General features: G+C 55.3%; 3 protein-coding genes across 7 annotated transcripts; 1 reads left to right on the forward strand and 2 right to left on the reverse strand.

Moving 5' to 3' along the window:
- Nucleotides 1-842: 842 nt before the first annotated feature.
- On the forward strand, nucleotides 843-5,073 carry NKIRAS2 (NFKB inhibitor interacting Ras like 2). 2 transcript variants are annotated; one of them, XM_030295539.1, is made up of 4 exons: nucleotides 843-968; nucleotides 1,934-2,041; nucleotides 2,442-2,683; nucleotides 3,363-5,073. In XM_030295539.1, the coding sequence occupies exons 2-4, from the start codon at nucleotides 1,948-1,950 to the stop codon at nucleotides 3,600-3,602; spliced, it is 576 nt and encodes a 191-aa protein (XP_030151399.1). In that variant the 5' UTR covers nucleotides 843-968; nucleotides 1,934-1,947; the 3' UTR covers nucleotides 3,603-5,073. The 2 variants fall into 2 exon arrangements, with proteins under 2 accessions (XP_030151399.1, XP_030151400.1); XM_030295540.1 differs by having other exon boundaries at nucleotides 1,938-2,041.
- On the reverse strand, nucleotides 5,014-15,517 carry ZNF385C (zinc finger protein 385C). Of its 3 annotated transcripts, none has more exons than XM_030295536.1 (8): nucleotides 14,407-15,517; nucleotides 13,982-14,130; nucleotides 12,000-12,110; nucleotides 10,420-10,585; nucleotides 8,047-8,343; nucleotides 7,301-7,494; nucleotides 6,933-7,028; nucleotides 5,014-6,443 (listed from the first exon to the last, which is right to left on the reverse strand). In XM_030295536.1, the coding sequence occupies exons 1-8, from the start codon at nucleotides 14,798-14,800 to the stop codon at nucleotides 6,207-6,209; spliced, it is 1,644 nt and encodes a 547-aa protein (XP_030151396.1). In that variant the 5' UTR covers nucleotides 14,801-15,517; the 3' UTR covers nucleotides 5,014-6,206. The 3 variants fall into 3 exon arrangements, with proteins under 3 accessions (XP_030151396.1, XP_030151395.1, XP_030151397.1); XM_030295535.1 differs by having other exon boundaries at nucleotides 6,918-7,028; nucleotides 14,407-15,516; XM_030295537.1 differs by lacking the exon at nucleotides 6,933-7,028.
- On the reverse strand, nucleotides 15,505-23,573 carry CE1H17orf113 (chromosome E1 C17orf113 homolog). Of its 2 annotated transcripts, XM_030295533.1 has the most exons (3): nucleotides 23,440-23,573; nucleotides 18,280-19,012; nucleotides 15,505-17,007 (listed from the first exon to the last, which is right to left on the reverse strand). In XM_030295533.1, exons 2-3 carry the CDS (start codon nucleotides 18,820-18,822, stop codon nucleotides 15,523-15,525), a joined length of 2,028 nt encoding a protein of 675 aa, XP_030151393.1. In that variant the 5' UTR covers nucleotides 18,823-19,012; nucleotides 23,440-23,573; the 3' UTR covers nucleotides 15,505-15,522. The 2 variants fall into 2 exon arrangements, with proteins under 2 accessions (XP_030151393.1, XP_030151394.1); XM_030295534.1 differs by lacking the exon at nucleotides 23,440-23,573 and having other exon boundaries at nucleotides 18,280-20,091.
- Between the last annotated feature and the right edge of the window lie 1,568 nt (nucleotides 23,574-25,141).

Below are 25,141 nucleotides of genomic sequence, written 5' to 3' on the forward strand. Positions count from 1 at the left end.
TGTCTTCCAAATCTATCTGTCTCCATTCCATACCAATCAGGCTCTCCTCATTTTTATTTTTAAAACTTGGAATACTACCATAGTCTCCTAACTGGCCCCTTGTCTCATCTCCATTCTTTACTCTTCTGCCAATGACCTTCCTAAAAGCAAAAATGATCATGTCACTTCACTGGCATAAAACCTGTCAATGGCTTTCCACTGCTGTTAGGATACAGTTTGAACTCTTTGACCTAACACACAAGGTCTTCGATTATTTGCCTCCTTTCCACCAACAATATTGAACCAAAACACTTGTAGTTCCAGAAAAATGCCATGACTTTTGCCATGTTTCCTCCACTCTTTCCTCCCAGACCCTTCAAATCTCAAAACAGACATAACCTCCTCCAGGAAGTTTTCTGTGATGCCCACTGTCCCTGAAGTCCAATGTTTTTTGCTGTGCTCCCATAGCACCTCCAAAATAGTTTTTACCATGCTGCCCTGTAGATATCTAGCTCCTCTAGACGGTGATGTTCTCATGAGCAGCTACCTTGTCTAATTACATTTTTTCTCAGCATGTGGTTTTATATCTGGCACAGAGTAGCTGCTCAGAAGACATCTGACTAATAAACGATTGAATAAATGAAGCGTCACTGCACTATGGTAGCCTTTAGAGAAAGAACATTTGGGCATTAGAGACACCAGCCCCCTGTGTCCAAGTTGCCTAGAACCTTGTGCTCACGTGTGCAGCCAGTCCTGGTGCCGGCTTTCTCCCCGTCATTCTCCCTTCCTGCCTCTGGGGGCGCTGTGTGCCCGGCTCCTGCAAGCTGCAGCCGGAATTGGTCCTTGAAGGACGGAAGCTGGGGGGCGGGGCCAGACGGAGCCTGGAACGACCCGGGAGGAAAAGCGGAGTGCTAGTGGCTGTGCTGCCCCTCCCCTAGTCCCGGCGCGCCTGGAGGGGCCCAGCCGGGGTGCTGCGAGGGCTCCGGGAGGTACGGAGGTGGCAGGCCAGGGTCGGTCACCGCATCCGGGCCGCTTTAGGTGGCGGGTCTCTGCCTCTGATTCCCTTTAGGGGCCCCCTCGGGGGTAAATCGGTGGCGGAAGCCCCTCTAGCAGTCTCACTTGGGGTATCCTTTCATTGTGGGGCCCACTATTTGGGCCCCGAGCGGGGAGGGGGTCTATATCGGGAGTTTACTCGAGAGGTCTCTGTTTAAGACACCTCTTGGGAGTGCCCTCTGTATCTGCTCTCTGATGCAGTCCTTGTCTGGGGTTTCTTCTGGGAAGCTTGTGTTTGGAATGCCTTCGACGAGATCTCTGTCCGGGAGGTTTCTGTGTCTGAGCCTCATTTTGGCTTATGAGTTCAAGGGCATCACAGATTTTCTCCTTTTCCCCTTAGATTCTTTCACTCTTTCTTGTGTGATGTTCTTCATCTTAGCCAGGGACTTGACTGGGAATTAGAGGGAATTAATTGTCCAGATGAATCATACAGGAAAGCAAAATCCCATTCTCATTAGCTCGCTCTCCAGACGAAGAGCCGCTTAAGACCAATCCACACAATATAGCATTCTTGTTTATTTCTCCATGGAGGCATGGCTCAAGACAGGAAGCTGAGTGGAGCTCCCTCCAGCTACTGGTCTTCCACATCCTGTGCACAGAAAGGAACCCGGCCAGTGGTTCCTTTAAACCAAAGACTCTCTTTCTCCTTTATGGCAACAATTACTGAAAACCTGCTCTGAGCCAGTTACTGATCAGGTGCTCGGAATGACAAAGATGAGTAAAGTACAGCCCACTGTCCAGTAGCGGACGGAGACACATCACTCCAATACACCCTGACCACAGTAGGGGACAGACAGTGCTGAATCCCTGAAGTTCTGAGGTTCAGAACCTGGCCCTCAGTTATAGGAGATCTGCCCTCTGTTTTCATCCCACCTCACCCAGTGTGCTTCTGTTCTTCAAGGCAGAAGGCTAAGCATGGGGAAGAGCTGCAAGGTGGTCGTGTGTGGTCAAGCATCTGTGGGCAAAACTTCAATCCTGGAGCAGCTTCTATATGGGAACCATGTAGTAGGTGAGTGTTGTTGGGGGTAGGGACATGGTGGAAGAATAAGTAGGATGTGATCATAACATGAAAAGGCTAAAAGCTGCTGCTGCTGGTTATTGTACCCCCAAAGAGTGAAATCTACATAACGACCTTAACCCCAGCATATTGAAATCTGGAAAGAGGAAACCCAATATTTGAGATAGCGAGGAAAAGCTCTCAGGTCACGCTTTTGCTTAGTATGGCGTTAGCATGAGATCCATGCTGTTCCCCAAGTCATCCAGTCCTGCCTGTCAGTCCCTGGCCCTCTGTCCCCAGCCCCACATTCCTTTCCTTCCCTGGCTGATTGGCCTGTTAGGATATACTCAGTCACCCACGTTTCCCATCTTCCTTCTTTCTACAAACAAGTTTTTTCCTCATTTTGCCCCAGGTTCTGAGATGATTGAGACACAGGAAGACATCTACGTGGGCTCCATTGAGACCGACCGGGGGGTGCGGGAGCAGGTGCGTTTCTACGACACCCGGGGGCTCCGGGATGGGGCCGAGCTACCCCGGCACTGCTTCTCCTGCACTGATGGCTATGTCCTGGTCTACAGCACGGATAGCCGAGAGTCCTTTCAGCGTGTAGAGCTGCTCAAGAAGGAGATCGACAAATCCAAGGACAAGAAGGAGGTGTGTGTGGGGATCCCTTCTCCACCTTTCCAGCCTCATTCCAGCTTCTGGGGCTCTGAAAGACATATCCACGGGTGGGGTTAGGAGAAAGAGTGGGCCCTGGGCTGGCTCTGGGGAGCCTGGCATGGCTGTTTTTCATTCATGTCCCAGGAGGTAGGGTAGGAGCTAGAGGGGGGATGGAGGCCACTGGAGGGTGTCTTCACCCCTACAGGTGGCTGTATGTTGAGGCAGCTCAACCAAAGGGGCTTTCCTTTAGTTTTAGAGGTTTCTGACCTAACTTTGGGAGCCCCCACTAATCTTTCTTTATGATGGTTCTTTGCTCTTATCCTTCTGTTCCCAAATCCCCCTTTAAGCTGCAGGTGTTTGGGGAATGTTCCCTCACCAGTTGTTTAGCCAGAAACAGACTGATGCTCGTAATAAGCAGGCACGGGTGACACAGGGCTTATAAGAGAACTCCTGGAGGGAGGGCCAGATGGAGGGTAGAACTTAAACAGAGGAAGGAGAATAAAAAGCAACCATCTCCCTCTCCCCAGTCATTGTTTCCTATATAAGAAGAGGCAAAACGTTAGCTGTTGAGACTTTTTCTTCTGTTAGGACTTCTAGGTCGTTGCCAACCCTCACACCCAACTCTGAGGCCCGTGGTACATCCTCAGGCCTCTACTCTGTCCCTCTTCCCCAGGTCACCATCGTGGTCCTTGGCAACAAGTGTGACCTACAGGAGCAACGGCGTGTAGACCCAGACGTGGCTCAGCACTGGGCCAAGTCCGAGAAGGTGAAGCTGTGGGAGGTATCTGTGGCTGACCGCCGCTCTCTGCTGGAGCCCTTCGTCTACCTGGCCAGCAAGATGACCCAGCCCCAGAGCAAGTCTGCTTTCCCCCTCAGCCGCAAGAACAAGGGCAGCGGCTCCTTGGACGGCTGAAGACCTGCCATCCTTCCTCCACCTTCCCAGCCTCATTCCAGCTTCTGGGGCTCTGGGAGATATATCCAGGGGTGGGGTTAGACAAGCTGTCCTTCCCAGGCCAGGCAGCTGGGCTGTCCCAGGCTCAGGTCACTTTTGCTCCCTCCCAGCCTTGGGAAGTGGAGATAATCTAGGTTAGTGCCCCCAAAGCCTCCCTCCCCACCAGCTCTTATCATACCTGCCCTCCATGACCTGGGGCAGTTGTGGTCAATGTCCCCTTCCACCTGCCCTGGACGGGAAGCTGAGCTGCCATGCACAAGTGCCCAGTCTAGGCTCTGGTTCCTGTCACATGGGTCCCCCACCTGTGAGCTTTCTGCCAGTGACAGACAGACACACACACACACACACACACACACACACACACACACACACTCATACTCATGGCACCAGACTGGACTCCAGAGGAAGGGCGTCCAGGTATTATGTATGTGCGTGTAGACGTGTGCACATGTGCATGTGTGTGCATGCTGGTGTCCAACTCTGACCCCCTCACCTTTCTCCTGTCCTCTCCTTGGCTGGAAGAAGCCAACCTCCTGGGAAGTGTAATTTTCTGCTTTAACTCCCCCCCCCCCCCAATTGTTTTGCTTCTTCTTCCTGCTCAGGGAGCACATGGCCCTTATTGGCTGAGGTGGAAAGGAAGGATGGGCTGGGCTTCACCAGCTGGCTTTAGGACCCTGCAAGTCCTTTCCTCTCTCTGGGTTTCAGTTTTCTCATCTGTAAGGTGACGGGAGTTGCTTAGATGATCTTCTGGATCCTCTCCAGCCCTCTGATTTTATAACACCTGTGGCTTGGGGCTGGCTCTTACTGTACCCTTTGCTTCTCCCTCTTCAAGGTGCTATGCCCACTGGCCCTGGAGGCTGAGACACTGCTCTCCCCCAACCACCAGGGGGCAGGCGTGCACTGCCTCTAGCTGCCAGAGCGGCCGCCCGCCCAGTGCCCGATCAGCCCACCTCACACCCGGTGGGGCCTGGCCTTCACCCCTTCCTGTGGTTGTTTTCAGCTGATAGCTGGACTCCTATTTATAAATTACCTGTGTTTATATGCCTGCTGCCATGGTGAAGGCTGGACAAGGTGCTCCTCTAGCCCTTCCTTACCTCAGATGCCTGAATAGAACAAGGCAAACCAGTAGCAGCTTCTCAGGAGCTGACAGATCTGTCGGGGCTCAGAAGGGTGGTTACACTTTCAACATGCTATCAAGTGAGCTTGTAACCCACGACTTCCCGTGTCCACTTCATGCTTCTAATGTGCACACCCAGCAGAGATGAGACACCAGAGCCAGAGCCAGGTGACCTCTAGTCCACACCCCTTCTCCCTGGGATGGGAGAGGTGAATAGGGCAGGGCTGGGTGAGTCGAATTAGGGCATCTACAGGCTCGGGCTTGAATTCATTTATTGATGCATTGGACACAATAAAACCACAACTGTTATCAAAAGGTTCCCCTCCCCTCCCCCCTTCTTGTCCTCCCATTGGAAATATCTAAAAAAGGAAAAGATACAGGTGGATACTGGCAAAGTCCCATATTGTGGGGTGACAGAGCAGTGCTGGGGGGTGGGATGGAGGTTGTGACATTAACTTTGACAGCATGAAAATGGGTCTTGAGTGTGTCAGCCTGGATCCCAACACTCAGCTTCACAGGGAGGGGGCAGGATTCTGCTTGGGAAGAGGGGAAGCTGGATTTAGTGCTGGGGACCGGTTTGGGGTGAGGAGCCTGAGGGGAAAGCTCTTCTTTTGGGAGCCCTGGGGGAGGGGGGGTTGGTGTTAGCTGGGTCCATAGTCTGGCGAGATCCAATGCCCACCACCACCCTCCACCCCCAGCTGGGGTTCAGGAGAAATCAGTGAAAGGCTGAGGAGAGAGCTTGTGTGGGATTGATGACCTCTGTTAAAACTGGGCCCAGCCAGAAAATCACCCTCCCCTACCCCTCTCCCAGCCCTGTCTGATCACAGCGGAGGAACCCCAAAATCTCTCAGCCCCAGCCCCACCCTGGCTTTGCTCCCTGCCCCCCCTTTCTCCTCCACAGTCTTCTTCCACTCCCCCAGGGTCACCTTGTCCAGATAGCCTTGAACCCTGTCCAGCTTGAGACCCCATCTGCCACCTCCAGTGATTCTCCAGAGAGTCCAGTGAATGGAGAGGGCCTCTTCTCTAGACTTCTTGCCAGGCTCAAAGTTAAGATTCCTAGGACCTCGGACCATGGGGTTCTAGGTCTCAGGTGGGGGAAATGAGAGCACCATGGGGCTGGGGCTAGGATTTTGCATAGATCTTTGGGATTTCTCAGTTTGCTCCCTGCAAATCAGGCTGGGCAATGCAGGGGAGCCCAGTGCCAGCCTCAGGAGGCTGGGGAGAGGAGGGTTGGAAGGTCTTGGGCCAGGAGGGTTGTAGTTGAATCCGTAGTCCAGACTGGGCAAAGGGCAGCTGCCCTTAAAAGTAGCCCAGCTCTTCCTAGATTGGGCAGGAAGCTTTGGCTGTAAATAGCAGTCTCCTAGGGGATGGAGGAAACTGAGGCATCTCGGGAAGAGGAGGCAAGGACAGCGACTGCTGGGTGCCGAGCCCCGGCCTCCCCAGGAAGCCTAGTAGGGGGCAAAGACGATGGGCCCTGTGGCAGGGCGGACGGCTCCTGCTGGGGTGCGAAACAGAGCCGGGCCCAGGATGGGAGCTGGGAAGAGGGTGGTGGCTGCTGTGGGGGCAGGCCTGAGGGCCAGGGGCCCTGGCAGCGCACAGATGGCTGCGGCAGCGGCGGGGATCGGGCTGGGCAGGAAGCGGGCTGCAAGTGTCTTGGTGAGTTGCTTCTGCAAGGCTAGCTTCGACTGCAGAGGAGAGAGAGAATGGACACAGTCTGACCCAGGAAAATCCCAGCCCTCCCGGGGCCCCATCCTTGGGCGTTCTGTTGCAGGAAAGACGTGCCTTTTAGGGTTCCAAACCTAAACCCTTCCCACCCCCAAAACATCATTCCAAAGGGCTTTCTCCAGCACCTGTCTTCCTGCCCAGAGGAAGGAGGCTATGGGGGGTGGGGGCAGAGATGGTCTCTAGGAGATGCACGCCCACTCCTCGCTCTTGACCCAGAGATTACTATCCTCGGCCCACCTCCCCGGAAATTCCACTGGGCAGATCCCAAGATGGTCCAAAACCCCAGCCCGACTCTCTGCCCAGGCAGCCTTAAAGGGGGGGTGGCTTCCTTCCTGCCCCACCCCCACCAGTCCCCCCCCCCCCCGGCTTGCCCTTCTGGCCCATCCTCTCCCCTCTTGACCCAGGGCCCAGCCCTGTCGCCGGGAGACAGATACCTTGAGGATACTCACAGCCAGCGCTGCATGTTTCTGCAGCTTGCTGTGCTGGCTGGAGGGCTTGGGGGGCTTCCCAGCCAGGCGGTCTTTGTGCCTCCTGCTGCTCAGGTGCTAATGGACAGACAGACAAACTGGCAACAGGATAAGGAAGCCCAAGGACCCCTAGATGACTCTATCATCCTCCACTAGCTAACCCTTCCTCACCCATGAGTCACACGTCAGACGCACACCTACTGGGTATCACCGTGGGAAGGGGAGGTGAGACCCAGCCTTGGCCCCTCCAGGAGCCCACTGCCCCTCCAGCCTCCCTCTTCTTCCTCCCTGGCTCCCTCCTGTCACCTGGGACCGGTCCCACCCCTCAGCCCTGCTCTGGTTTCTCCCACCTGCTTGAGTTGGGTCTCCGAATTGACCTGGAGCTGACACAGGGCACAGTGAAAGGGGGGGCTGGGCCCCTGTCGGCTGCCCTGGCCCCCTGCCACTCTCTTGGCCTTGTGTCCGCCTCCCCGGGGCACAGGGCGGCCCCGGCCCCTTCGAGGAGCACCTCGCTGACCTTCCACCATCCACCGGTGCTTGGCTCCTGAGAGAGAAGGAATGACAGCCCCAGCCTGTCAGCACCCAAGAAGGGCTCCAGGGCAGGGGAGATGCCTCTGAACCAGGTCATGCTGGCTGCCCCCTTAAGCCGCCTGCACACGCTCTCCCCTCCAGCCACCTGAGCGTTCTCTTCCCCACCTCCGCCGGGGCCTCCCAGCTTCTCTTGTCCCCCCCACCCCCAGCCTCCCCAGAACGCCTCCCTGCAGGGGAGCCTTGTGGCTTCCCTTTGCTCCCATCTCAGTGCTTTCCTTCTGGGTCTAAGATAGATGGAGGAGGACCTTCCTGCCTTCTCCCAGCGACCCTTCAGTTCCTGCTGCCACAGACTTCTCTTCCCAATTCTCCCGCCTCAAGCATTAGTGGGAGGACCCCAAATGCCCACCCAATCACAGCTGAACACAACACCTCTGTCATGAAGCCCTTGGGCAAAGTGCCCAGAAACTCCAGCCTGCCTGCAGCTGTGGAGGGGGTCTCCCTGCCCCACTCCTCCCTGGACTCGGGGGTGAGGGTGGTGGGGGAGGGAGAGGGGCACAGCACTGACCTGTGTTGTGAGCCTGAAGCTGGGAGGCAGAGTTCACTGTCACCTTGCACGTGGGGCAATAGAGGCGCCCCTTCTCGCTCCTGCCCTCCCCGTTCACACCGTTTCCCACAGCAGCCACTGAGGGCTCAGGCCCTGGCGCCTCTCTCCCAGGCTCCGGGGAGCAGGGTGGGCAGGAGGAAGAAGAGGAAGAGGAGGCAGCATCCAAGAGATCTGAGTGAGCCGGCTCCCTCGGCGTGGGGTCGGTCAAAGTCAGCGGTGGCTGGAGTTGGGGGCCAGGGGGTGGGGCTGCAGGAACGGCTGGGGAGATCGAACGCATCGGGTTAGAATCATCTGGAGGCCATGATTTTAAGTAGTGACATATTGGGGGTGGCATGGCAGAGTGGAAGCATCCCTGGTGTCGGGATGACCAGCAGTGGGTTCCAGACTCCACTCTCCCACCAACTCCCTGGGCAGACTTGGGCCTCTTTAGGCCTCAGCTTCCGCATCTGAAAATGTAGAGTTGGACAGAGTGGTCTCAGATAGCCCTCACAGCCCCGATACTTTACAGTTCTTTGCTAACTGTTAAATAAGCGGAAGTTGCCAATAAGATGTGGTGTTATATTCATAGAGCACTATTCGTAATAGCATAAAACTGGAAACTGTCCAAAAATCCATCAACAGGAGAATAGATTTAAGCAAAAAAAGAGAGGGGAACCTGACTGGCTCAGTCAGTAGAGCAGGCGACTCTTGATCTCGGGGTTGTGAGTTCAAGTCCCATGCTGGGTATGGAGATTACTTTAAAAACAAAAATATATATTTTTAAAATTTCTTTAGGGGCGCCTGGGTGGCTCAGTCGGTTAAGCGTCCGACTTCGGCTCAGGTCATGATCTCACAGTCCAGGAGTTCAAGCCCCGCATCGGGCTCTGTGCTGACCGCTCGGAGCCTGGAGCCTGTTTCGGATTCTGTGTCTCCCTCTCTCTCTGACCTTCCCCCATTCATGCTCTGTCTCTCTCTGTCTCAAAAATAAATAAACGTTAAAAAAATTTAAAAAAAATAAAATAAAATTTCTTTAATGTTTATTTTTGAGAGAGAGAGAACAGAGCATGAGTGGGGGGAGGGGCAGAGAGAGAGGGAGACACAGAATCCGAAGCAGGCTCCAGGCTCTGAGCTGTCAGCACAAAGCCCAATGCAGGGCTCGAACCCATGAACCTTGAGATCGTGGCCTGAGCCGAAGTCAGACGCTTAACTGACTGAGCCAGCCAGGCTCCCCTCAAAACAAAAAAACTTAAAAAAAAAAAAAAAAGACAGCGTTGTACGGTCATTAAATGGAACACTACACAGCAATAAAAATGACAAACCACAGCTGTATGCAACAACATGGAAGAGGCCAGGCACAAAAGTTCCATGCGATAGGGTTCACCAAAACCAGGTGCAACGGATCGATGGCAAGAAAAGTCAGGATCACCTGGGGGAGGGTAGTTGAATTCAAGTGGTTGATTAGCATCACCCCAAAATTCACATCTGCATGAAACCCCAGAATGTGATCTTTGGAACTAGGGTCTGTGCAGATGTTAAGTAGTTAAGATGAGATCACAGTGGACTGGGGTGTGCCCCAATCCAATGACTGGTGTCCTTATAAGAAGACCACATGGAGACACAGAGACACGGGGAGAACGTGATGTGAAGACACAGGCAGAGATTGGAGGGATGCATCTACAAGCCAAGGAATGCCACGGCTTGGCAGCAAGTGCCAGAAACTAGAAGACAGGCATGGGACAGACTCTCCATCTGAGCCCCCATGAAGGAATCAACCCCATCAACACTTGGATTTCAAACTTCTGACTTGAGCCACCGAGTTTGCAGTCATTGATTATGGTAGCCTAGAAAGCTACTACAACAAGGTGGTCACCCAGAGGAGACCAAGGAGGGCTTCTGGGTGCTTGTTTCTTGATCTTGGTATATTCAGACTGGGAAAATTCATCGAGCTCAACATTTGTGATGTGTGCCTTTTTCTGTATGTATGGAATACCCCAACACACACAAAAATAATAACAACATGCAGGGGCGCCTGGGTGGCTCAGTCAGTTAAGTGTTCGACTTCGGCTCAGGCCATGATCTCACAGTTCGTGACTTCGAGCCCCACATCGGGCTCTGTGCTGACAGCTCAGAGCCTGGAGCCTGCTTCAGGTTCTGTGTCTCCTTCTCTTTCTGCCCCTCCCCCACTCAACTCTGTGTGTGTGTGTGTGTGTGTGTGTGTGTGTGTGCGCGTGCGCACGCGTGTCTCAAAAAAATGAATAAACGTTTTAAAAGTAATAATAATATGCAGAAATCTCCCAACCCCTTGCCAGAAACCAGATTTGGATTGGGGAGAGGGGAGAAGAGTTCAGGACTGACCTTTGCTGTGCGGCTCTCCAGGGGATCCACTGGCTGGAGTCAGGGTGGGGGACACCAGCACCCCATCCCGGGCCAGGGTTTGTGGCCTCTGCTTGCTCTTGGCGGCTTCGACAGCCTTGAGTTTTCTGGCATGTTTGTGGCCTTTGTAATGTGCTTCAGCTTGGTTCTGGGGAGGGGAGGACTTGGGGTCACCATTTTTTGCTGAGTCCACATGCCCCATCCATGAGCTGGCGAGGGGCAGGGGGGCAGGTCAGAAGGGACAGGGCTCTGGCCAGACAAGAGGTGAATCCTTGTCATCACAGCATTTGTGTGGCCTTGAGGTTTACAGAACTCATTCTCATACATGAGCCTCCAGACAAGCAGCCTCTGGCTTCAAATTCTGTCTCAGCCACTTGATGAGCTGTGCATCCCTGGGCAAATCGCCTCACTTCTCTGAGCCTCATTTTGCTGACTTGTAAAGTTTGTGATGACAATACTGACCTTGCAGGGTTGTGAGAATTAAAAAGAGAACATGAATGACAGGGGCCTAGTACATACAGCAAGTGCTCAACGATGTTAGTTGCCAGGTTCAAAAATGCACAAATGGAAAAAATAGAGCAGTCCTCATGCTTCGGGTATGTGCACTCCAGAACATTCATCTCTTTGTTCAGTTTTTCAGCAAATAGTTGTTGAGCATTCGCTCTTTGCCAGGCTCTGTGCCAGGAGCCCAGCATGGAGAAGACATGGTCCTTCCCTCAAAGCAAGGTCTTTCTGTCCATCTCTTATAAGGCTCATATAACCTGAAAGCCTGGAGGAAACCCCTGAATCTGGCCTGTTCGTGTCCTCCCCCCTTCACCTAGGGGTCCCTGCTTGTTGCTCCCAAGTATAGGAAAGACAGGCCCCCATGGCCCCTCCCTAGACCTTTTCACCAGAGCAGATCTCTCCAAGCCCCACAGTTGTCCAGAGAGAAGGTAAATCTTCTCTGGGAGGCCAGAATGAGGCTTCTCCACTATCTAGGGGCAGGCTGTGGTAGAAAGTATGTGGGCCTTGGGGTCAGCCAGGCCTGGGCTCAAATCTCAGCTCTGCTACTCACCAGCTGTGTGACCTCGGACAAGACACTTAACCTCTCTGAGGCTCATTTTCCTCATCTGAAAAGTGGGGATGATAACAGGGCCCCTATCCATCTAACAAGGTGTCATGAGAACTAATTAAGATGATGGGCATGAAAACGTTCAACATGTTAACTGTCAGATGCTTTAAGAACTCAGCTCCAGACTAGGAACTGATGGTGTCCCTTGGGACCCAGAGCAGGAAAGGTCAGTCTTCTCTCTTGCAGAAGGATCCAGAACACAGGAGAGAAGCGGGAGGGAAATGGAGTCCCAGGACCACTAGAGAGGGAGGGAAGAGGCAGAGGAATTTGGGGAGAGGAGAGGGTGGGATGGGTAAAGGACCAGGAGTGCCTCTTCTGCACCCAGGGACAGAAAATATGGACCCCAGTCCCTTTGCCGGCCTTATTCCTCCAGGAAAGACCCCGGAAGCCACTGTCCAGCCCCCTCCCTGCCCAGCCTCCTCCCCAATCTGTTTCCACTACTCCCTCTCACCGCTGAGTTGAACCTCAGGTGACAGATGTTACAGGAAATGAAGAGCTTCTTCTTCAGAGGGGAGGGGACCCCAAACGTGTGGCTGATGACAGCTTTCTGGATTGGGTCCATCTGTGAAGGGGGTGGGAGGGCACAATAACTCTGGGGTCGGCTTGGTGGGGGGAGGGGGCAGTGCAAAATGCCAAAAACTAGAGACTATTGAGGAGGGCAGGAATCAGGCCGTAGGAAGAACTTCCCCATCCTTGTGGATAGGAGACACACAAACAATCTCTTCCCCGGGTTTCTGCTTGGAGGCAGTGGGATGGCCAGGGTGGCCTCCATGATCGGGAGAAACAGAACCATGTCCTGGTGATCACCTTGGCATCTCTTGCAGCCCCTCTGGTCTCTGGTTTGTTGTTGTTGTTGTTTTCCTCATTCACAAGAATCACAACTATTGGGACAGAGTTAGAGGCAGGGAGAAGCAGGGAAGGGACAAAGGGTCTTCTTTTGGAAATCCTGTCCCACAACCCAGCTTTGCGCTGGGCCCATGGGCTGGGACAGAGAAGGCTGATCTCATCAGCTCTGCCACTGTCACAGGGCCTGAGAAGGGGAGTGAGAGCAGGGCTGGGGCATGTGGGGGGCCGGGAAAGGACAGGCAGCAGCACATGGAGGCCAGAAGGTTCCCCGAGCAGCAGGATCATTTCTTTGGAACATTAATTTATGTGGTTTCTTTTTCCCTTTTCCTTATTTTAACTATTTTTTTTTCTCTTCTATCAAACCAAGTCTTCCTGTTCCCTTTTCTCAGGGCCTGGCTTGTTGGACCAACAGCAGAAGTGGTCTCGGCTTGCTTATCAAGAGGAACTTTCTCAACCTTCCTGAGAGAAGAGAACAGAGGCTTTGAGAAAAAAGCATGCCTTCAGAAACTTTCCTGAGAACAGAAAGAGGTTCTAACCCTCACCTAACAGCACCGAGGGCTGGGGGCAGGCAGAGGACAGGAGAATGGCCAGCAGGGCCCCCAGCGAGGAGGGTGACAGAAGCTTTATCCACTCCCAAGGGACTGTGTGCATGAACAGTGAGTGTGTCAGCAAGTGACAGAGGGGACTGAAGAACAGGGGACCCTCCCCAAAGGACTCAGGCTCCTTCAGATCTCTGTGTGACCTTGGAGGTTGGAAAGGGGCTCCAAAGAGTGACTGAGACTGAATTTCCCGCCATCTTGTCAGGTAGGGTGGGCTCCTTGATGATTACATTTGATTTTCCAGAATTAAAGAAAGCAGGGAGTTACTCCTTATCACTCATGGAGTGAAGTAAAATTCATGCTCCCTACACTTTCATTCACACACATGCACACATGGAAATACACAGACTGGTATACACACACATAGCACATAAGCCTACAGGCAGTTACAAATCACAGAGCCATGCAGAAAGATACACACTCACACGCATACGAATGGCACACTTGCATAGACACACAATCACCCAAACCACACAAACACACACACGCTCACAGGTCACACACATCAAACACATACAGAGTTGACACAAAGACACAAAAATATCTCTCAGATACACAGGCATACACATTAATTACATACAAGGACCCAGGCACAAAGAGATGTTTACAAACACACACACTCACACACACACACACACACACATTCACAACCACAAGGAACACACAAAGACCCACAGACACATAAACTAAAATAGAAGGGCATACCCCAAATGCACACAGACGTACACAGATCACCCATAGATGTCCCTATACAAAAATTCAAGTATAACCTACAGACGACAGGCCCAGCAGGTGTTACTGGAACCATCCTCATTCCCTGGCCTAAGGAAAAGCTGGGCCAGGGGTCCCCGTTTGGGGGGCACCTAGTCACTCTTGGGGATGTCGTTTCTACTTATACCCAGCTTCTGAGAGCCAGCCCCTCTGAGCCCACCTTCCCTGCCCACCCCAAGCTTGGCCGCATGCCCCCACCCGCCAGCCCAGCCCGTACCGTGCTGAAGTTGGGGGTGAGACTGAGCGGGGTAGCGCCATTGAAGTGGAAGGCGAGCAAGTGCTTGAAGTCCAGCGGGGGCTGCAGAGGCCTGGCAGGCAGGGGCAGGGAGGCCAGCAGGGGGCTGGGGGCGCTGGAGGCCGGGCCTGCTGCAGGAGGAAGAAGGGCAGGGTCTGAAATGGGGAGCCACGGGGCTCACATCTACCTCCACAGCCAGAAAAAGAGGCTGATGGGCTTCTCGGGTGTGGAGCTGGGGCAGAAACTCCTGTCTGCCTCTTCACAAAGTAGCACTGGCTAAGCCCAGGGCAATTACCGCCCATTTCTGTGCCTCTCCTCTCCACAACCGGGGGAGCAGAAGCCCACAGTTTGTGGTTCCCAGTCCAGGAGGATGCCCCTCCCATCCCCTATAGAGGTAGCAGAAGTACCCCATGAATCCCAGGCCAGAGGAGTCCTGACACACACACAGCACCATGGAGACTGCGAGATGCACTGGGTTTCCAGTTTATTGCAAGTTAAACCCAAACCCCTCTCACTAATGCCCACACAGTCACAGCAAGGCTGACAGAGGGGATGGGAAACCCATTGGAATCTGAAGGGATGTGTCCTCCCCCCCCCCCCTCCCCAGCTCTGGCGAGGCCCCAACTCCTTCTCCCAGGAGGCAAAAAGCCCTCCAGCTCCTGGGTGTGGCCCGAGGCTGGTCCTCAGAGTTGGCCCTTCCAGCCCTGTGGTTTTACAGTCTTTGGTCTTAAAGGTCTGAGGCAAGGGTGGGGGAAGGCTCAGAACTTTGGGGAGCAACCAGACTTTGAGGAAGAAGAACATTAGAAATAAATGCAGTCCGTTGAAACTTTTCTGGACTCTGTCATTGCAAAGCCGGAAGAAGTCCTTTTCGATTTTTTGTGTGTTAACGATATGCAAGATAGGATAGATTTATTTTACATTTGTAGATGTGTATATCTATATACACAGCCACATATAGGCAGCCTACCAGTGGGTGGGGAGGTAGGGCACCACCCCCACCTCCCTTGAACTGGTAGCTTGTGCACAGAGAGGGTGCTGTGCTGTGTCGACACCAAGGAAGTCATCTGCCGTCTAGTCCTATCTGAAGAGAAGAGATGCTGCCAGGCAGGGAGCTAACAGCCAAGGACCCATTCCCCTTTCCCTCAATCCCTCAGACCCAGTCTTCCTTTCTCCCTCCAACCAAGACTCCTCAGCTTTTCTATGGCCCAAACCTGGGCTGGGTCCAGAGGGAAAATGGTGAGCTACTCCTCCCCAAACTCTGGCAAGGGCAGGAGTGATCCTGAGGGTGTCCCCAAACCCAACATCTCCGTGGGCTCGCCCAGGACCCCCTCGACACAGCCCTTCCTCCACAGCCCACGGGGCTGGGTTAGTACTCAGCGTGGAGCGGAGGAAGCACGGGGCAGGTGGTTGGAAGGCCACAGTTAGGGGGTCAGCTTGGGTGCAGCACAGTCACCTAGAGTCTGTCTTGGCCCCTAGAGTGCTCAGGGCCCCAGGCTGTCTGGGCGGAGGGAAGGGGGCCGCCCTCACGTGAGCTGTGACCCCAGGAGCCCCTCCGCCCACCCACTCTCCAAGAACTCCACGGCGAGTGCAAAGTCAAACTCGTGCAGCGGGGGCCCATCCACGGCGATCTTCACCGCCGGGCCACCCCGGCCTTCCCCTGCCCCGCTCTGCCCCCACCACCGCAGCTCCCGGCTGCGGCCCACCTTGTCCAGGAGGCCGGCGCCCGCGGGCAGCGCCAAGGCCAGGGCGGCAAGGGCGGCGAAGTCCGGGAAGAGCTCGTGCAGCTCGGAGCGCGCGCAGGCCAGCTTGGCGCACAAGGCCCGCGGGCCCAGCCGCCCGAGGCTGCACACCACGCGCTTGAAGAGCGCGAAGTCGCCCAGCGCCCTCTGGCGCACCACGGCGGGGGCGAAGGCGCGCAGCAGCACCCGCAGTGCCCCCTCGCCGTGCGCGCCCAGCTCCTCGGGTGCCTGCGGGTAGCCGCGCGAGTCGAAGATCGCCGCGAAGGCGGCCACGGCGTCCAGCGAGGGCCCGGGGTAGGAGTCCCGCAGCCCCCGCCGCATGGAGTCTAGGAAGGCCCCCCGCAGCCGCTGCAAGCCCCGCACCGCAGCCTCGGAGTAGCCGACCAGCTCCACGCCGCGGTAGGTGCAGCGCCCACCGCCCAAGTCAGAGCTGGAGGACGCCAGCTCCTGCAGGAAGCCCTGGAGGCGCGCCCCACCCGAGCTGCGCAGGGCTTGGAGGGAGGCTGCGGCTGCCATCACCAGGGGTTGCAACAAGGCCAAGTCCGGCTCTTCAGGCTGCAGGACAAGGGTGAGCTTCTGCATGGATGGCAGAGTGTCCAGCAGCAGGTGGGTGAAGGCCACGAAGGTGAACTGGCGTAGGGCGAGGGCCAGTGCCTTGGCTGTAGGGGAGGCTGGAGCAGAGGCCTCCAGCGTGGGCACCAGGCAAGGCCAAGCCTCAGCCACAGCTTCCACGATAGGCAGCAAGGAGGCCCAGGGCACTGGCCGCGGTCCTGCCAAGTCAATAGCTGCAAGGTCCAGTGCTGCCCGCAGCTCAGGGACCATGTGAGAACTGGGGCCACCATGGAGGCGGAATAGGGCATCCAGCACACTTTCATATTCGCTTAGGTAGGCAGGGGGCTCGGGATCTGTCCGGCCAGGGAGGCAGTGTAGTTCGGTGAGCAGCGGGCAGGCGGCCCGGAGTTGTGGGCCCACACGCCCAAGGCGGTCACTGGGGAGGCTCGAGCTGAGCCAGGCCAGCTTGGGTGCAGACACGCCGAAGGCCTGCAGGATGTCCAGGAGTTGGCCAGCGGTGGCCTCACCCTCCTGTAGCTCCACACTGCCCAGGAAGGTGGTAGCAGGCTGGCCATCACAGGGGGACACCGAAGTGGCAAACAAGGCCAGACTGTGGGACTCGGGCCAGTCCCTGGTCTCGTCCAACACCAGCCCCACATATGGGGATGCCTTCAGGCGCTGGCAGGCCTCTGTGTGCAAGACACTGGCAATGGCCACCTGGGACAGCCAGGGAGAGAAAGGAAGGGACAGAGTTAGGCTCCTCCTGCAAAGGGGAGGCAGCAGTACTGGGGAAAGAAAGGGCACAGACCTTGGGGGCAGACAGACCACTCCTAGCTTTGCATCTTACTGGCTGTGTGATCTTGGGCAAGTTATTTCATCTCTCTGAGCCTCAGTTTCCTCAGCTCTGAAATCAGGCCACTGCCTGCCTCTAAGCTCTTAAAAGGTTGCTACCAATTGGGGTGCCTGGGTGGCTCAGTCAGTTAGGCATCCGACTTTGGCTCAGGCCATGATCTCCTGGTTTGCCAGTTCGAGCCCCGCGTCAGGTTCTGTGCTGATAGCTCAGAGCCTGCTCCAGATTTTGTGTCTCCCATTCTCTCCGCCCCTCCCCTGCTCATGTTCTCTCTCTCTCTCAAAAATGAATAATTAAAAAAAAAAAGGGTTGTCAGCAATTACAAATGTTGCTGTGCTTGTAAGTGTAAAAATGCTTTAGGAACCATAAAGATTCTATAGCATTTTATGTGTGCTTTTATGGCATTGCCCTAGTCCGCCTTATTCCTGGGAGTCTCCCTCCACTCTGCTGCTCAGGGATTAACTGATAGACATGTTCCCTCCCAGTTACATAGAACCCCAACTGTGTGCTCCGTTTGTCTGTCTGTCATCGATCACTCTGTAGGATGAGATCGAACTCTCCCACCCTCACCCCAGCCCCTAGGACTCACACAACTGGTACCTAGGACAGAGCTGCAACTTGCATGCCCCCTGGGGCCACATGGGCGGTACTGGGCTTGAAGTGGGCCAGGGATACACCAAAGGGAATGGCGAAGGCCCGGGTCTGCTCTTCATGCCCTGAGAGCATAGGGACCTAGCTTTTCAGAAGTCACAAATCCGCATTTTTATGTGTAATCTCTCACTTCTTTTTTTTTTTTTAACTTGGAAATTAACTTAGGTTTTCCAAAAGCACTGTGAAAATCAACAAAATGTATCTGTGGGCCGATCGAGGCTCCAGGCTTGCAACCTCTGGCCTAGACAGCGAGGGAAAACCTCTGTGCCCCTGAGGACAGGGCCTGGTCTGGCCTCTTCCAAGCTGTGCCCCCAGCAGCTGGCCCAGGGCCTGGCACATGATACGCCTCAGTGAAAGGTTCTGCTGGGTGAAGGTATGAATGAAGCGTTCTGGCTGTTGCCCGGGGGCCTGGCATGCTGGCGCTGTGCCCAGACAGCTCCATGTCCTCCCTCCTCGAGCCCTCCCCCACACCTCTGGCTGCCACCCACCTGCATGTCCCTCACCCTCCTGGGGCTGTAGTAATCGCCATGCTCCGTGCCCAGCAGCGCCTGGCACAGGTTGAACCTCTGCAGCTCAAGCAGGGCAGAGCAGCGGTCGTCGGGCACGTCCTCCTTGGCCATACAGTACACCGTGGTCAGCACCGCCACTTTGGCCGGGTCCACCTCCACCTTGACGCCCGTGGGGGTGGGGGTGGTGGCCAGGTCTGGGTAGGCCCCTCCTCCCTCAGCTTGGCCCTCAAAAGTGGGCTGGCCCCGGTTGACAGCCAGAGCCTGGCGGTGAGCCCCCGAGGTCACGTGGCGCAGCAGGGCGTGGCGCTGGAAGTTGTCGGTGCCCACGGTGAAGGCGTTCTCGGCTTTGCCGTGCTTGTTCCGCACCAGGGCCTGGCGGCACTCGAGACAAAACATCAGCTTCCGCTCGTAGTCGAAGTCCAGCCAGGGGAACTCCTCCTTCCAGTGCTCGTTAAAGTAACGCTTGCATTTTTTGTTGGAGTTGGAGGCCTCTCCCGCTGGTTTCTTCCCCGGGGGTACCATTCCTGCTCAAGGGGCAGGGCACCCCCGACCCCACCCAAATGCTCTGGTCCCCCAGGCTCCCCCCACACACGGCAGCACCTCCCTTGACAATGGAAATTGTGGGGGGAGGAGGGGAGCAGCGCGCCAGGCTAATGGGGACCATCCATCTAACTTAGCTGGGAACGGTTATTCCCGCTCTGCCGGTGGGAGACTGGAGATGAAAGAGACAAGGGAGAGGCGTTAGGGGGTCCGAGGTGGGTTCATGCTGCCCACAGAGCACTCCCCAGCTGACGGGTGGACTGCACCTAATGGGGAAGGGCTATTGGGAATGGGTGGGGTCATGCAAAGGGCCATAGAATGTTATCCAAAGTGGGGGAGGTTTGGGGGTCCCCAGCCCACTCTGAGGGTCTCCCTCCATCCAGGACAAGGCGCTGACTAACTTTGACTGCTGGAACATGTCAGAACTCAGCTCTGAAAAGATTGGCATCATCTATGCAACCACATTTTATAGGTGAGGGCACTGAGTCCAGGTGACAGCGGTTCTCAGGGCCCATGAATAATTCGTGACTGAGCCAGGACTCCAACTCAGACCTTGACTCCTCACTCAAGAGGATGCCCAGTCTCTCTAGTCCACCATCGCTTATTTCATCAGAATGAAGTTAGCACAAAGCTGAGCTCCCGGAGTCACAGCACCAAGGAATGTCCTTTGTTTTCACTGGACCTCCCTTCCCTGAACGTTCACATGGGCGCACTCACACTTACACACACTCCCTGATAGTGGGGTTCTGGGAAGGGAAGCCCAGAAGTGGGGGCCAGACCCCAGACCAAAGGAGCTAGCTGCTTGCCTGTACCTCGCTCATGCTTCCACCGCCCCAGGCACGATGACAGGTGAGCCGTTCAGGACCAGAAGGCCACGTCCAGCCAGCGGCCAAAACCAGCCAACTTCCTAGCTGTCCTTCAACCCTGTCCCCACCTCTCCACGCCTACTAATAACAACAGCAGTAACTACCATTTGTCAAATGTGAACTTCATCGGGCCTTGTGCTAAGGACTTTACAGTGACTCCACGAGAAAGCCAAGATTCCTCTTTCAAGTACTCTGAGGGTGGTATCATCCCCATTTTGAAGAGGAGGAAACCGAGGCTGGGGACTTCAGGTGATTTGCCCAGGGTTCCACGAGCAGTAAGTTAGAGTAAGGCTGAGGCAGAGTTAGAATCTAAGCCCTCCTTATAAAAACAGGGAGGGGGACAAAACAGAAGAGACTCATAAATATGGAGAACAAACTGAGGGTTACTGGAGGGGTGGTGGGAGGGGGGATGGGCTAAATGGGTCAGGGGCACTAAGGAGTCTACTCCTGAAATCACTGTTGCACTAGATGCTAATTTGGATGTACATTTTAAAAAATAAAAAATGAAATTAAAAAAATAATAAAGTAACTCTAAAAAAAACAAAACAAACAAAAAAAAGAATCTAAGTCCTCCTGACCCCAAAGGCCATGCTGAGACTCTGGTGACACCTGGATGATACATCTGCCTCCACCTCTGCAGGCATGCCCCCAGATTCGTCCCTTGCCCAGCAGCCAGAGGGCGAGCTCAGACACAGATCCCTCTCTCGCTTCCACCTCTTCAGTGGCGTCCTAAATGGTTGCCTGAGTCTACACACCTCACCATGAGCCAGCGGGGCCCTCCCCAGCCTCCCGCAGCTCCCGTCTGCTCGGCCAGCAGCTCCAAAGGCTTACCATTCCCCCCACACACCCAGCTGTTACTTTGCTCCTGCCTCCATCCTCTGTGCCTGGAGTTTCCTATCCCTCCCCATTCCCTGGCTAATCTCCATTCATTCCTGGAGAGCAGTTCTGCATCCCCTCTGCCACCCTGCCCTCCCCTGCCCCCAGCCCCCAGCCGGGGCTGGTGCCTATCCTGTAGCTTCCCATAATTCTCTGCGCATGGATCTTGGTGATACAATATGGTAAACTCAGGGACTCTCTGTGTATCTCTGCACTTGGTTCCCAGAAGGCTAAGATCACATTTGTTCAGTTTGGGATTCCTAAGTCCCTGGGCATGCACGGCTGGGCATCCAGATGCCTTTCAGCACAAGTTTGTTGTTTAAAAGACTAAAAGGATTTACTTGGGCCCTATGAAAGAACCTCATGTGTCTGAGGCTATGGGTTAGATGATTCTGGGCTCCAAGAAAGCGGTGACTGTCTTGTCCTCCAGATATACCCAGCACCCTGCAATGGAACCTAGCATGTAATGGGTAAGTACAAGGGCAGATGAGCAGAATCCCAGGGGTAGCCTGTTCAGTGCAAGGGAAGGTGCTCTCTGTTGCTACGTGTGGTGAAATTCATCAATTCTCTCCCCCTAGACTGCTCACCCTACCCTCCTTGAAACATGCTTTTCTCTTGGCTTCCAAGACTCTATGTCCCCTGGGTTTCCTTTCCCCCATCAGCACTCCTCCACCTCTGATGACACTTCCTCCTCCTCTTCCTAACCTAAAACCGTCCAAAAAGTTCAGAACCATCCCTGCCAGTCACCCTGAAATAAACAAGCCTAGCCCGAGCCATTCCTCTGGGCTCCATACCTCTCCATCAAACCACGTTCCTGGCTCATCTAGATGGAATTGTCGATCTGTCCCTACAAATATGCTCTTCTCCCAGTCAGCCCAGCTCAGGAAATACCTGCTCTCCTACCCGGGTGCTGTGGCCAGAAACCTGCCCCTTCAGCCCCTGCTCTCTTCCACATTCTGGACCCAGTCTATCCACAGGTGCTGTCACTTCCACCTCCACAATCAGCTTCTCACTTGTCTCTTCTCTCCGCTGCCACCAGCCTCATCCAGGGCACCTGCATCTCCTGCCTGGACTACAGCAGTCACTTCCTGACGGCACTCTGGGTTTCCACCCACTCTTAACCCTCTCTGAGCCATCTGGACCTATAGCACCTGGAGGGGGCTTTTTAAAACATACTGCCTAAAACCCCTCTATGACCTCTTGTTCTCTGAGGCCAATGCCAGGATCCCTTTCGAGGTCTGCCAAATGTCCAGGCATTGCTGACCTCTCTGGTGGCCACTTGTGCCTCTCTTCCCTTCCAGCTACATCCCTCAGTTCCTCCAGAGTGCCAGGTTCCCATCCCCAGGGCCTTTGCGCATGCTGTACCTTCTTCCAGAATGTTTCTATCCTCCCTTCTCAATACTTTGCCTGTTTCACTTCCTCTCTGGTCTTAGTTTAGTTGTCGCCTCTTCCCAGGAGACTTCTCTATCCCTTCCCAGGAGGTCCCCTTCTTTTCTGTTGCTGCTTCCTGTTTGTTTCCTCTATTGTACTCCCCACAGTTTACAAATCTGCTTATTTTCTCTGCATTTCTGTTGCTTGGCATCCTCCCCCCACCCCCACTCTCTGTCTCCCTCTCTCTCAAGAAAGCAGGCTTCCTGAGGGCAGGAAACGTAACCAACTTGTTCACATCTGGACCCCAGAGAAGGGAGCACTGCCTGGCACCCAGCAGGTGCTCCACAAAATTTCAGGAGTGAATGAGTAAGGAAGCACCAGCTTTGGGGCAGAGAGAACAATGGAGTGAAGCCTTGGGTACCTCTTGGGTGGCTAAAACAGCTGCCTTTGACCTCTCTTCCTCCTAAGATCCCATGATTCTGTGTGACCCTATCCAGCCTACCACCCAAGGGATCTTAGAATGGGGAAGAGGTGCAAGTCCAAGGTGGTACCCTTCCAAAGTTTGTCAAGTCCCTTCCATATACCTAGAAACTAGCTATCCTGTCCCATTCTGCAGAGGGATAAAGTTACTGTTTTTGATAAAGGAACAAAAGATTGGTAGGGAGGAAGCATGGGAAGATGGATTCTGAAACTGCTCTGTCAGATATGGTAGCAATAGTCACATGTGGCTGTTCATCAGAATTAGATAAACATTTTAGAATTCAATTCCTCAGTCTCAACTAGCCACATTTCAAGTTCTCAATAGCCACATGTGGCTACTGGCTATCGTATTAAATGGCCCGGACAGAGAACATTTATTTCATCCCAGAAAGTTCTACTGGACAGTGCTCCTCGAGAGCAACCCAGCCAAAGCATTGGCATTCCCCTCCCTACCTCAACCTGAAGGAACCAGGCTGGACGGGCTGGAGTGTAAATCAAATGTGACTATATGACCAAAGCTGACCAGGGGTGTGCACCTGTCAGACCCAGGTCCCTCTCACCTCTCTCTCCACGCCCTGGCCACCTGGACGTGAGCTGGCACAACTTGTGGGGCCCCTGGGGTGACTGTGTGTTGTTCTGCGGTCCCCATTCCACCCTGGCAGGTCAGCCTCAAACACGGTGCTCACCTGGCCCCAGGATGGCAGTCCCCAGCCTCCTCCCTAGTCCCCTCTGGGCCCCTTCCCTTCGGGAGCCCCTAGGAAGGTCCACGCTCAAGGCGGAGGACAGGCGAGGTAGGGGCTCTCTGCTCGCCCTGGGCCGGACACGGAGGGCTGGGGAACTTCCTCTGGGGGGCGCGTGGTGGGGGAGTTCCCCCCCCCCCCCCCCCCGCCTCCCCCCGCTGCTGCCCCGCCCGCAGGGACCCCACCCGTCTCCCGCCCCCTGCCGCGAAGCTCCTGGAGGGGGCGCCCCGCCCGGCCCGGCCACCGTGCCCGCCGCACACACTCACGGAGACTCGGGAGCCACCATCTTGCGCGGTGGACGCTCTGGCCGCGGTCTCCTTGGGCTCCACTGAGCGACAGCAGCCACTAGCGGTAACCGGGGCGAAGAGGCGCCAGCAGCCGGCGAGGGCCGGGGTGGCGGGCCGGGTGGCGGCGCCCCGGGGCTCACCTGCCCCGGCTGTCGCCCAGCGCGCGCTCGACCTCCTCCGCTGCGGGCGCTGCAGCCGGAGCGACGGAGGCGAGACCTCAGGAAAGGTGTCCCGCCAGCCAGCGGGAGGGACAGAGTCATTCATTCATCACGTGCACCGGTCAGTTCTTAGAGGAGCTCACAGGCGAGAGCCAAACAGGGCGCTAGGGAGGCACCAGCAAAATGCTTTGGGATCACACAGGAGCGCGTGGAAAGCCGTAGGTCTGCGGGGGAGAGTCTATTAGGTTTCACTGCAGGAAAAGTGAAGTTTCACCAGGACAGGGGCATCCCAGGCAGTGGGTGGGCCTGGCCCAAGCTGAAAGTGCGGGGCAGGTTCACGAAGTCACGGCAGAGTGGAGGTATGGAGGGGAGGGGGCGGTGCCTGCGGCTGGAAGGCTCTGCAGTGAATACTGGGGATTTTGACCTTCAGGCCTTGTGGGGAACCTCCGGAGGTGTTGGAGCTGGGAGCTCAATCTTTAATCTAATGAGTTATTTGTAATGGGGATGCCAGAAGGGGAGGGCTGGTGGAGAGAGGAGGGGCCTCTTCCTAGAATTCTCAGACGCACAGAAGCCCCTCACCCCTATGTGGGTTCCCAGGGGAGGGAAGGAGAAGGTGGAGGAATGTGGAATTGTGGCAGACCATCCCTCCCAGACCTGCAGTCCAGAGGCCTGCACTGGAGTTCCAGAGACATTGAACTCTGAGGCCTTGGGCTGTACACTTAGTCTATGAGCCTGTTTCCTCATCTGTGAAGTAGGAATTATGGCTGGGTGAGGAGGAAAGGGCAGGACAGGAATGGGTCTGAGGAACAAAGGAACTAGGTGTGGAGGCGATTTGAAGAAGGTGTGCCAGGGCACTTGGTGATTTAGTCTCTCCCTCCAGTCAACACAGTCACCCAGAAATGCCTTCCAGGCCCTCCTCCCAACTGGGTACACTTTTCTCCCACGCAAGGCCTAGGGCACACGTTGATTTGAGGTCAGGACCTCTCCGGTGGCGTCTGGGTACTCCCCCAGCACCCTTCCCACATCGCTCCTCTGTGCCACCCACCGTCTGCTGCTGACATTCACAGTGAACCCTGGCCCCCAGGGCCGCTGGGATGATGCATGAGTCATGTCACATGCACACACATGTGACCGCCTGGCTGTGGGTACGCTCAAATGAAGGGAGACACTGCAGACCCCAAGCCTGCCCCAGGATAGCACCACACAGCCTGGCACCCACGATAGGGTCAGATATGTGTGTGCGAGGGGGAGAGGAAGTTGTCTGTGATGGTCTTTTGCAGCAGAACACCCTCGCTAAGCCCCTCTCCTCCCAACCCTAGCCAGAGGTCCACGGCTGGGACCCACGGCTCATTGGACGGCTGCCTCAAGAGGGTGGGTTATTGCTCTGGTCAAATACAAACAAACTGAGTGGCAGAGAAGAGGCCACCCCAGGGGTCCACCTGAGGCAGAGGCAGGGGCACAGAGCAGGTGTCTTATGAAATAACATCACTCTGGCTGCCACCCAAGGGAGAAGATCTGGGCAA

This window comes from Lynx canadensis, chromosome E1 (genome assembly GCF_007474595.2).
Source record: "Lynx canadensis isolate LIC74 chromosome E1, mLynCan4.pri.v2, whole genome shotgun sequence".
NCBI lineage: Eukaryota > Metazoa > Chordata > Mammalia > Carnivora > Felidae > Lynx > Lynx canadensis.

Excerpts from the sequence above, each read along its gene's own strand:
- ZNF385C (XM_030295535.1), bottom strand. The coding sequence starts at position 14,800 with ATGTTCTTCTTCCTCAAAGTCTGGTTGCTCCCCAAAGTTCTGAGCCTT. Across the intron at positions 14,131-14,406 it reads TCTGGCCTGGGATTCATGGG|CAGGCCCGGCCTCCAGCGCC; the intron begins GTACTTCTGCTA and ends TTCCTCCTGCAG. Across the intron at positions 7,029-7,300 it reads CGGAGACCCAACTCAAGCAG|CACCTGAGCAGCAGGAGGCA; the intron begins GTGGGAGAAACC and ends TCTGTCCATTAG.
- NKIRAS2 (XM_030295539.1), top strand. The coding sequence starts at position 1,948 with ATGGGGAAGAGCTGCAAGGTGGTCGTGTGTGGTCAAGCATCTGTGGGC. Across the intron at positions 2,042-2,441 it reads ATATGGGAACCATGTAGTAG|GTTCTGAGATGATTGAGACA; the intron begins GTGAGTGTTGTT and ends ATTTTGCCCCAG. Across the intron at positions 2,684-3,362 it reads AATCCAAGGACAAGAAGGAG|GTCACCATCGTGGTCCTTGG; the intron begins GTGTGTGTGGGG and ends CCTCTTCCCCAG.
- CE1H17orf113 (XM_030295533.1), bottom strand. The coding sequence starts at position 18,822 with ATGGTACCCCCGGGGAAGAAACCAGCGGGAGAGGCCTCCAACTCCAAC. Across the intron at positions 17,008-18,279 it reads GGAGGGTGAGGGACATGCAG|GTGGCCATTGCCAGTGTCTT; the intron begins GTGGGTGGCAGC and ends TGGCTGTCCCAG.